Here is an 11,877-nt window from a genome sequence, read left to right on the forward strand (position 1 = left end):
CGGCCGGCACCTCCGGGTGCTGCCGCCAGGCGGTCTGCTCATGCCACATCGCCGTTAAATCTCCGTTTTAACCGCTACTTCTGCTCTTTTTGACTCACAGATGGCAATAATCATTCCCCAATGAAGAAATAACTTCTGAACTGCAGTGCAATATATGCTTCGATCCATAGACTATTTTCATGTGTGAAAATGATCCTGTCAGACAGAAGTGAACCCCCCCCATCCCTTTCTATCATTTGTATTGTAGAACTCCACTTTACTATGTAATTATAAGTTTCTTGTGTTTTGGTCATTGTGGATAAACATTATAGTGCTGGTCAGGACCAGCCTGCTCTATAGGCAACTGCATAGGGCGTTATTTAACTTGGGGACCAAAAGAGTGAGTGAAAAAGAATCAGAAGAAATAGGCCTACCCGTGACTGCATTCTGTGACACTACGGTCATTTACACTAGTTTTTTTTGCTACTTTTCTTGTGAAACTACCATTAAATTTTGAAGACCCTGTACAGTGTTCACAATATTTTTTCTCTTGCCTCTGAAATGTAGCAGTTTACTTGACGGGTCACAAATAATATAGTATTATCCATCCATTTTCTGAAACCGCTTATCCAGTTCCATCCCGGAGACTACGGGCGTGAGGCAGGTATTATACTGGTACTTATGTATTAATTAACCACAAGCTACTTCTGTCAGGTGTGGGGACGGGACAGAACACTGGACCCGGATTGCAGGAGACCATGTTTATTTGATACAAGCGTACAGAACCCAAGGGATGAGGCAGAGGCGTAGTCGGGGACGGAGCGGAGGAGTCGATAGCCGAGGGAGTCAGTCCTACACAACACGCTACACAGGGAAGCGGGGCACACAGGAGGATGAGATGGGTCGGGGCGGCAGGCAGGACAGCAAGAGCAGGGAAAAGAATCAATAGACAGAGGTTAAACGCTCAGTAAAGCTCATTCCAGGATGGCAACAATACTTCGCGATCTGTGCGAAGTAGCGATCGTCTTTTGGCTGCAGCCGAATTGCTTGCAGCTGGTGTGCGGCGTCTATGTGGGCGTGGCTGCTGGTGCGAGCGTGACAACTTCTTAGATACTGATCTCATATTAATTTATCATTAATGAATCGTACTGCATGTTTTGTCTCAAGCAGTTACTATATTTGTTACTATATTATTAGTTCTGTAAACCTTTGTGAACTACATAAGGACATACTTAAGAAACTACTGAAGGAACAAGTCATGAATAACACAAGTTAAAAACTGATCTCATCCCATCGTTAATGAATCTTTCATCCCAAGCAGTTACTGTGTTTGTTACTATATCTGTTAATTCTGTAAACTTTTGTGAACTACTGAGGGAATTACTGAAGGAACAAGTAATGAATAACACATGTGAAATATTGATGTCATGTTTCTTCATCATTGATGGATCATCTTTTATCTCCAAGTAGCAACTAGGCCTGTATTTGATCATGATTTGTTCATAATTTGTACTTCAGTATTAACTGAGTCATTATTAAGTATATGTACCTCGTCAAGTAAAGTGTTAACAATATTCAGTTTTGAATATCTTCCGCCCACTGATTCTTAAAAAAAAACACATGCTACTTTAATAAAACTTCATCATATATAAACACATAGTCCAGTGACAAAGGGCAACCATGCATCTGCCAAGATTGTTGATGATATTGCATCTTGCATATGCGTAGCGTTAATTCCATGCATAGGTGCACAAACGATGCATGGAATCAACGCAGGATATGCATGGCAGCCATGATGCATAAGTGGACACCTTGGGTTGAGTGGAGTATAAACCCTCTTTATAGTCTATGCCAGGGGTCACCAACATGGTGCCCACAGGCACCGGGGTGCCCCCAAGGACCACATGAGTCGCCCGCGGACCTGTTCTAAAAATAGCACAACTCGCCAGTGAGCAACATCTAAAATTCAATTTTATCCTGTTGCTATTCTTCTTTAATAACAATATGAAAATGACAATACCTAAAAAAAAGCATTTAAAACATGATTATTATACATGAAGTTTAGATAAGTTTAGGAGGGCGTTTCAGACTGGTAGCCCTTCGTATGGCTCAGTACCCATGAAGTAGCTCTCAGTTTCAAAAAGGTTGGTGACCCCTGGTCGATGCCATAGCCTATCGAACCCCTCCCCTCCCAGAAATGTAACTACAGACATCAGACTACATCATCTACACAGAACTGTAAATTGATTCCAAGACTGAATATGTCACAGCGGTGGGACAAGACTGTCCCATTTCAAAGGCTCCTTCAAATGTGGCCTAGAAATGCTTTCTTCACCCAATGGATCCTTCGCAGTCCAACCTTTCCCAAGAGTCATTGTGTGGATTTTTAGAAGGACCCAGTCTACAAAGGCTACATAGACCACATCCTACAAAATCCCTGCGTCTGAAATCAGGGGCTGCATCCCTCAAAGGAAGCAGTCTACGAAGGCATACCAGGGTGCAGCTCCTGAACTGGGACCCAGCCCAAAAGTTCCTGGTTCAGGAAAAAGGTCCTGGTTCCTGAAAGAAGTTCCTGCGGTATGAAAGCACCTGTTGGTCAAATAGCCTGGAAGGAAGGAAACACAATGCTTAATTTTGCCAATTGTATGAGTACTCATATACAGAAATGCTTTAGTTTTTACTTATAACTTATTCTTCGTGGGGATTCACACAGAGGTGAGAGTGAGGCTTGGGGTCAGAGCTAACGTCAGACCTTCTGATCATGAGTGTCTACCTGCAGAGCCACATGCCACCGGCAGGGGGCAGTAGAGCCTCGTCTCCCCACTTTATGGCCTCAGGCTGGTTTTAATAAAGAAGGGAGAGAGACCGAAAGGAAAGGCATGGATGACGATCAGTCACCCTGATGGGATCTCTGTATATGATAAAAGGGTCTTGGTAAACTTTAGTTTGCATCACACTTAAGTAAAATTCTTGCTAATTAATACTGAGAATCATTGCTACAGATGTCATTTCTCTGTCCCACTGGACAAACAAAAAGCTGGAAGTCCCTGCAGACTCTACTTACTTTGTCTCTTAAGTGAAAGGCTACCACTTCAGCCAAAGCCTTCTGACATCACTTGAACCTTCTATCCATGACTGTCCAGTTAAACCCCCGGGATCTGGGTGGTTCCTTATGTGTTCCACTATACAGTCGATAAATTAAAGTAATTATTAGGACAGACCATTGAATAGTTTGTGTTACCTGCTTTTATAATAATATGTGCTAACGCCCTGGACGGGATGCCAGTCCCTCGCAGGGCACAGGGCTGGGGACACCCTGGACGGGATGCCACTCTCTCGCAGGGCACAAGTCTGGGGACACCCTGGACGGGATGCCAGTCCCTCGCAGGGCACAAGGCTGAGGACACCCTGGACGAGATGCCAGTCCCTCGCAGGGCACAGGGCTGGGGACACCCTGGACGGGATGCCAGTCCCTCGCAGGGCACAGGTCTGGGGACACCCTGGACGGGATGCCAGTCCCTCGCAGGGCACAGGGCTGGGGACACCCTGGACGGGATGCCACTCTCTCGCAGGGCACAGGTCTGGGGACACCCTGGACGGGATGCCAGTCCCTCGCAGGGCACAGGGCTGGGGACACCCTGGACGGGATGCCACTCTCTCGCAGGGCACAGGTCTGGGGACATCCTGGACGGGATGCCAGTCCCTCGCAGGGCACAGGGCTGGGGACACCCTGGACGGGATGCCAGTCCATCACAGGGCACGCAATCATAGACTATGAGCCAATCAGCCTGACTGCGTGTCTTTGATGTGTGAGAGGAAACCAGAGCACACAGAGACACAGGAAGAACAAACCCCACAGGCCAGCAGTCTGGTAGTTAACACCCCACTCCTCAGGGTTCCTAGTCACTGCTGATCCCCTGGGAATCACGTGAGCCCCCCCCTGGCAATGCCATCAGCACACTTTCAAAGACGGCCATTCACACACTGCATCCCCCCCCCCCCCCCCCCCACGCTCGGTGAAGCCTAAACTGCCACTTCTTCTGCCGTCTCACGTCACGGCTTTCATCTCCAGTGGCTCTCCCATCCTTCCCTCTCGCCCTGCCCCTGTGGCGTCCTGGCTTTGCCTGCCCGCTCAGCTCTTCCGCATGCTTTCACCCTGGATCCCTGTCGTCTGCAGTGGCCGTTCATGCCAGTCCCTCCTTCTTCTCGCTCTGCTGTGTTCGGTGGTCTCCCAGTGAGGTTCGGCCAGGTCTTTGCTCACATTCATTCAGGGTTGAGCAATGCACTGTGAGGTTAAATGGTATCTTTCTTAATACTGTGGGGATGTTGCAGTCCTGGGACCAGAGATTGCCCCACAGGGAGATTAACCTCTGTTAAGACACACACTCAGTGTTACTGGCACAAATGCGCCCCCCCTCCCCATGCCGCATGCACACCCTCCCAGCCCACTGAGGGCCACACACCTCAGCGCCACTCTACTTACACGCCCCCACAGGTTGCGGAGACAGAGGGGTGTCCTCACACTCAGGTGGGGTGAGGTGCGTCCCCCTCATGAACCTGTTGCTCTGTCCCTTCTCCGTCTGCAATCGCACCCACAGGAAGGCTCTTGCACTCCCTCCTGATGGTATCTGGCTCTCGGTCCTATACTGTGTTGAAACATCACCCATCCCACTGTGGGTAGCCCTACTCTCTTCCCACAAAAAACACCCATGTCATTGTGTCTGTTCGTAACAACAGACAATGGGGGGAGGGGGGGGGGCTTGCGCCTTTTGATAACCCCATTTACTGAAACTAAAAAACCGACACAAAGACTATTCACATCCACCTGAATTCACCTTTTAGGACACATTTACGTTTGGTTATATAAAGAAAATACACTGTTCCTGCAATGATTATGTCAATTTATGTCTATTTTTTGTTTTGTTAATGCCTTTTCTTAACTTGATTTTGTATCCATGTTATATATTTCATATCAGCAGCAGAAACCCCCCTGGATGTGGCACAGAGCCACTGGGACCCTTCAGATGACATTTATACACTAAGGAGTGACTGGTTACCACAGACGGCTTTGAAGTCTGGGAGCAAGATCAGCCAGGGAGCACATTTCTGCAAAAGCAACTCTTCTGATATAATCGAAATAACAACAATATTAAAATAAATTAGGTGATTTATCAATAAGAATTAAAAATTCAACTGTTATTACCAGTGTGAATGCAGAGTGTATAGTCAAGTCACAAAAACCAGAAGCTAAAAAAATACATTAAGACAGATGTATCACATACTATCAACAAAGGCAATTTAGAAATAGAAGTTTTATTTTATTGAAAAAGCTGAGGTTCGCAATCCAGTTTAATAACACAGAATGTTACACAGAAGATCGTCATTTCTCCATAAAAAATGTACAGCAGAAAATAACAAATAATTGAACTAATAATTAAACACCACATATTTGCATATAAAATTAAGTGTAAAAATAGAAATGAACAGTGCTTTCCAATTGGTCCCCTAAATCCAACCCTAACTCTTATAGCCTACCCAAAATACAAGTCTTGTCTTCCTATTCTAAATCCATATTAATAACTCTCATCCTCTGCGAGATTATTATCTCTGCGCTGCAGGTGGCGCTGTGACAGGATTTGCTTAAGAGTGTCCAGTTCCTGTGTCAGCTGCGTGATTAGTGCCTGCAGTCCGTGGTTCTCCTCCTGCAGCTGGATGGCTCTTTGCTGGGTGAGCTGCACGCGGCGCTTTGCCTTGTCGCGGCTCTTCCTCACTGCGATGTTGTTCCTCTCGCGGCGTAGGCGGTACTCCATGCTGTCTTTGCTCAGGCTCTTCTTCTGCGGGGGCTGCCGGAGGAGGCCAGGGGGCGGGGGTGGGAGGAAGGGGGAGAACTCCTGGCAGAGAGGGATTGAGGTGGGAAACAGGGTGGGGGGGGCAAATCCAACATAAAATGCATTTTATAGAACATTTTGGGACAACATGGGTGAGGTGACGTGACCGACACGTGAACGGGGGGACACGAGGGCATACCTGGTGCAGCACGTGAGCGGCTCTGTCACTGGCAGCGCCACTCAGGCATGGGGAGTATGGGAGATAGGGGTAACCCATGATCTGCCCCCCCATCCTGTCCGTGTCCATCCTCACCACTCCCTGAAGCCCTGGAGGCTGGCCATACAACAGCCCGTCACCTTGCGGAGCGTGGCTGGACAGGGGGCCGAGGGTCGAGCCCGACGAGTCAGGGGTCAGAGCTGAAGGGGTCCCGTGGAAGGAGGGATGATTGAGGGAAGAGAACGGGAGGGATGACAAGGTGCACTCATCCATGACGGAAGACTGAGGGTCCGACATCTGCCAGAGAGCCAGACGGACGAGATACAGACCTTTAATGAGCAAACGGAGTGACGGCAATAATTAAAATACCCATCTCACTCTCACACCCGCAGGAAGTGTCAGAGTTCGACTACAACACTCGACATAATTCTGTCACGCATTCATTTACCTCTAAAAGGTTTGACCCTATTTAACGTTTTAAAATATTTTGACTTTAAATTATACATTTTTGCATTATTATTCTTTGCCCTAGAAGAATGTTTTAAATGTATGTCAGAACTGTCAATAGATACACAGCCATCTACATCACTTCAAAAGTACACCGGTTAGATAAATAAACTCACAGTCTTTTTCACGTCACACTTCACTACATAAAGGCAGTTGATTGAACATGGAGCTGACAAACCAAGCCACCTCTTCCTCCGAAGCTCTCGCTCTTCTCTCCTTGGGTTCGGTCGCTCTCCTTTCTCCCAGGCTGCCTCTTTCACTCTGTCACTTTCTATCTTCCTCACTCTGTCTTTTGCTTTTCTCAAATGCTGTTGCAAGACAGGTACTCAACTGTTCATAACTTCCCCAAACTGCACCCCCACCCCCTAAAACCACTTGCAGTTACTTCTGTACCAAGTAGTATTACCAGGTCCAAGATCCTCTATGTCTGTCTGTGTGTGTGTCTCTCTCACCATCTGTGTCTCAACCACTTTTTGATTTGACTTTTACGGGCCCTGGTTTCCTGTCTCTTGTGTATCTTTCACTATGTCTTCAGCTTTTTTGCCTATGTGATTATATAGCATCAGGGGATTTTCTAATAATGAAAAGATCAGGGGATAAGTCAAGTTTACCTGAGACTTGACTTGTTTTTGTTTTTTTTTGAAGGAAGACTGGCATCGCGACTAAAATACTCTGGAGTTAAATTGGCCCTAATGACATCCATGCATAGCATGTTTTCTCCAAGTGCCCTGGTTCCCTCTCACAATCAAACACACACAGTCAGTCACTGGCGTCTCCAAACTGTCCTGAGTGCACATTTTGATGACTGTGTGCATGTGTCTGCCCTCAGATGGCATCCTGCCTAGGGTGTCCCCCAGCCTTATTCCGTGTGCTGCCAGCGATGATCTCCAGGTCTCCCCATGACCCCAGACAGGATAAGCAACTGAGAGGGACTGATGGATGTATGGCATCTTACACTATATTGCCAAAAGTATTGGGACGCCCCTCCAAATCATTAAATTCAGGTGTTCCAATCACTTCCATAGCCACAGGTGTATAAAATCAAGCACCTAGGCATGCAGACTGCTTCTACAAACATTTGGGAAAGATTAGGTCGCTCTCAGGAGCTCAGTGAATTCAAGCGTGTTACCGTGATAGGATGCCACCTGTGCAATAAGTCCATTCGTGAAATTTCCTCGCTACTAAATATTCCACAGTCAACTGTTAGTGGTATTAAAACAAACTGGAAGCAATTGGGAACAACGGCAACTCAGCCATGAAGTAGTAGGCCATGTAAAATCACAGAGCGGGGACAACGCATGCTGCGGCTCAGTGTGCAGAAGTTGCCAACTGTCTGTGGACTCAATAGCTACAGACCTCCAAACTTGGTGTGGCCTTCAGTTTAGCTCAAGAACAGGGCGTAGAGAACTTCATGGAATGGGTTTCCATGGCTGAGCAGCTGCATCCAAGCCTTACATCACCAAGCGTCGGATGCAGTGGTGTAAAGCGCGCTGCCACTGCAGTGGAGATATGTTCTCTGGAGTGACGAGTCACACTTCTCTGTCTGGCAATCCGTTGGATGAGTCTGGGTTTGGCAGTTGTTTCTCAGGGGTTGGGCTTGGTCCCTTAATTCCAGTGGAAGGAACACTTAATGCTGTAGCATTCAAAGCCATTTTGGACAACTTCATGCTCCCAGCTTTGTAGGAACAGTTTGGGGATGGCCCCTTCCTCTACCAACATGACTGTGCACCAGTGCACAAAGCAAGGTCCATAAGGACATGGATGAGCGAGTCTGGTGTGGAGGAACTTTACTGGCCTGCAGACCCCTGATAGAACACCTTTGGGATGAATTAGAGCGGACACTGCAAGCCAGGCCTTCTTGTCCAACATCAGTGCCTGACCTCACATATGCTCTCCTGGAAGAATGGTCAAAAATTCCCATAATCACACTCCTAAACCTTCAGGACAGCCTTCCCAGAAGAGTTGAAGCTGTTATAGCTGCAAAGGCTGGGCCAACTCCATATTAAAGCCTATGTATTAAGAATGGGATGTCATTAAAGTTCATGCGTGTGTAAAGGCAGGTGTCCCAATACTTTTGGCAATATAGTGTATCTCAGAATACAACATATAGGCCTATGCACTCATCCAAAGTAATTATCTCTATTATGATATGTTTCCAAATATAGTAAATGGCTTTTTAAAATTAAATGTAGTAACGCGTAATATGTAGGTAGTTGTATAACGTATCGATTTGACACAAGTAAGTGATCTTCATTGTACTTAAAGAAACAATCTAATTTGAATGATCGTGAATCACTTCAACGTCGCTTTGGACTAAAGGAATGCAAATGTAAATGAAGCAAATGTAAACGTAAGACGTTAATGTAAAAGTGCATTTTCCAAGCGCAGCTCAGTGCAGCGAAAACATCATGATACAAATAGTCCGGACCTTTTTGATCCTTTTCAGTTGCCGTCCTCTCTTGTCGGGATCGCTCAAAATGGCGTCTCCCTCACGGGAAAACGTGAGTTTATGTCATTATTTCTATGTTAAATTCGGTATATGGTAATTTGTAATGTTGTGTGAGTGTAGAAAGTATTTAATATATGATAAAGTGACTTCGTGTTTATTCTTCGATCGATCGATTTGGGCAATAGTTCTGTAGAAAGGTTTGTGTAACTTGAACTACTGAATTTAGGCACTGCTTTACCGGTTACCGAATAACCCATGATTTCACTGTAGTGTTGTTAATCACTATTATTGGATAACCTTATAACGATAGTAATAACATTTACTATTATTATTAGCAATAAATTTTTATGACCGTTGGACAAAACCGCAAATGTACACAGTAACATTGCCTTTCCCAGGATGTGGTACTAAGCGATTTGCCCGCCGCTGTCCGTTTGCTGAACAACCTCACTGAGCAGGTTTGTCTTTATTACATCTATACTGGATGGGGTAGTGCTACGGAACAGCTCTCTTCTTATACAGTTAGCTCATTTTGTGGTACCTTAGATTAAGGTACTGAAATATTTGAAATTGCACGAATTGTATGAACGTTAAAACTATTCTTGTGGGTAAATCTGAGATTATCTCATAAAGTATTTACTAAGCATCTATTAATGAAATTCGTTAGCTTGCCTTTTTAAATGTGTAAAGGTATTTATTTTACTGTGGTTGACTTTTTCTTCATTTTGATGTAAGGTGGCTGCAGTGACAAATCACGTCCAGGGTTTGCTAAACAGAGTTAAAGATGGAGTGTACCCTACCAACAAGGTAATAACATATAACAACTCTAAAGCTGTCACTGCTCAGATTATTTTTTCCTCTTAGTTTTGTTTGTAAATGGAATTCCATAGACAGTTAGTGCCATGTTAGTGGATGACTTGAAGTGATCCATATACAATCATCCATAGTTCTATTAACATTTTGGATGTTTAATAAGGAAGATTTGTATATCTGTTTCATTGTAGCCAGTATTAATGTATTTAATGGTAAATTTGCAGTATGACAAGCACCTGTGACAAATGTCTGTCTCTGTTATGACATTTCTCATGTGATCCCTGGGTCTCTTTCTTTAGGGGTTGTCTTTTCTGGACCTGCGCTACCAGCTACTGCTCTTCTACCTGCAAGACGTGACTCATCTTGTGAATGTGAAGACGGAGGGAGGCAGCATAAGGGAGAGTGCTGCCCTCCACAGGCTGGTCACCGTCAGGACAGTAAGGAGTCTCTCTCCTCCCTATCAAGCTATGGCAGCATGTGCAGAATTTTAACTCGCCTTAAGCGTGCTCTCTGTGAGATATGCAGGCATCACTCTGCTGAGACATTCCATCTTTCACCCTGTTTCTTTTCCTTGAAAGGTTCTTGAGAAGATGCGTCCTTTGGACCAGAAGCTGAGGTACCAGGTGGACAAGCTGGTCCGTACAGCACTGACTGGGAGTTTAGGTCTGTTATCTTTCTGTGTTGCTCTGTTAGAATACTCCTTACTGTTTTTTTTTACTGTTAACAAACATATTTCATGAAATGCAAGTGAGAATTCTGTCCTGTTTTTTTTTTTTTTAGCTGAAAATGATCCTCTTCATTTTCGTCCTAATCCTGAGAATCTCATCAGCAAAGTAAGTTGTTTTTCCGTGAGTTGTTGTTTGTGTAAAATCAGAAAGCCTTTCTTTACAATGTAAACATTGTAATGTTATTTGTGTTCATATAACTTTTTTTCTTAGCTCAGTGAGTCAGAATCTGAGGAAGAGGGAGCAGAGGGTTCTGAAAAGAGAGAGCCCTCTGGTGGCAACAAAAAGTATGTGCCACCCAGAATTGCCCCGATGCATTATGGTAAGGTTTCCCCTGTCTCTTGACACATTTGTCCTGTTTTCCTAGGAATGTGCATACTGTCATTTGGAAGCCGCCTGTGTATTTCAGTCCAAGTAACACAATGCAAATTAGGAAACCACTGGAATTCACTTAAGTCTTTCCCCACCCCGCCTGCAGAGGGAGACATGACAGAGGATGACCGGCAGAAGGAGAAGGAGGAGAAGCGGCGGCGTGCTGCCCTGCACAGCTCTGTGATCCAGGAGCTCCGACAGCAATACAGTGATGCTCCCGAAGAGATTGGGGATCGCCGGGACTTTCAGACGGAGCGGCAAAGCCGCGAGGAACTGCACAGGTTCTGAGCCAGCGACCCCATCCCTTTGAACACACGGGGTCACTTGGGTATGTTTGTGTGCGAAGGCAGAGTAATTTACGAGAATAACTCCTGAAAACAGGAAGGAGTATGAGGAGTCCATGATGGTGCGTCTGGCCGTGACTCGGAGGGAGAGGAAGGCGCGGAAGAGGGGGATAATAGGAATGTCCTCTCAGCTCAGCAGCATCACCCGATTCAGTGACATCACTGCCCTGACGGGTGAGGAAGGACAGGTAAGCTTGGAATGGCGCCACGCAATACGGCACTACTGGTCTGTGAACCCGGTTCTGATTACCCATCCTCTGCCCCAACCCCCCAGGCACCGGACTCTTCTCGCCCCAAGAAAAAGAAGAAAATAATGAAGAAAACAACAAAAAAGAGAGGTATGGGATTGGCCGGTCTAACTCATGAAATGGTGCTGAAGCCATATTGATTCATAGGGGCCTGGTTTAATTTCTCTTCCTTCAGCTTTCAGACGGCACCGATAGACTGCCAGGTGGGGGCCAGGCCCACTATGCACAGCCCAGCAGGGGGAATTAAAATGAAGAGGGATGATTTTTTAAAAGAAAATAAACGTTTTTCTTTTGATGAAAATGACTCAATTCCTTATTTCACCACTTTCTGTCCATCCATACATTCTACTTAGTAACAACCCAGTGGGTTGCAGCCAGAAACACCACTAGTCTAC

General features: G+C 45.8%; 2 protein-coding genes across 5 annotated transcripts; one reads left to right on the top strand and one right to left on the bottom strand.

The window, feature by feature from the left end:
* Window positions 1-5,273: 5,273 nt before the first annotated feature.
* Window positions 5,274-6,985, bottom strand: cebp1 (CCAAT/enhancer binding protein (C/EBP) 1). Of its 4 annotated transcripts, none has more exons than XM_023806108.2 (3): window positions 6,718-6,985; window positions 6,007-6,321; window positions 5,274-5,870 (listed from the first exon to the last, which is right to left on the bottom strand). In XM_023806108.2, exons 2-3 carry the CDS (start codon window positions 6,319-6,321, stop codon window positions 5,553-5,555), a joined length of 633 nt encoding a protein of 210 aa, XP_023661876.1. In that variant the 5' UTR covers window positions 6,718-6,985; the 3' UTR covers window positions 5,274-5,552. The 4 variants fall into 4 exon arrangements, with proteins under 4 accessions (XP_023661876.1, XP_023661875.1, XP_023661874.1 ...); XM_023806107.2 differs by having other exon boundaries at window positions 6,007-6,353; XM_023806106.2 differs by having other exon boundaries at window positions 6,007-6,353; window positions 6,648-6,984.
* Window positions 6,986-8,939: 1,954 nt separating this feature from the next.
* Window positions 8,940-11,783, top strand: ngdn (neuroguidin, EIF4E binding protein). The gene is made up of 11 exons (XM_023806026.2): window positions 8,940-9,032; window positions 9,379-9,438; window positions 9,716-9,787; window positions 10,093-10,230; window positions 10,372-10,456; window positions 10,574-10,626; window positions 10,732-10,840; window positions 10,997-11,171; window positions 11,272-11,422; window positions 11,509-11,572; window positions 11,658-11,783. The coding sequence occupies exons 1-11, from the start codon at window positions 8,940-8,942 to the stop codon at window positions 11,675-11,677; spliced, it is 1,020 nt and encodes a 339-aa protein (XP_023661794.2). The 3' UTR covers window positions 11,678-11,783.
* Window positions 11,784-11,877: the final 94 nt, after the last annotated feature.

Source organism: Paramormyrops kingsleyae, chromosome 1, assembly GCF_048594095.1.
Source record: "Paramormyrops kingsleyae isolate MSU_618 chromosome 1, PKINGS_0.4, whole genome shotgun sequence".
NCBI classification, from domain to species: Eukaryota; Metazoa; Chordata; class Actinopteri; order Osteoglossiformes; family Mormyridae; genus Paramormyrops; species Paramormyrops kingsleyae.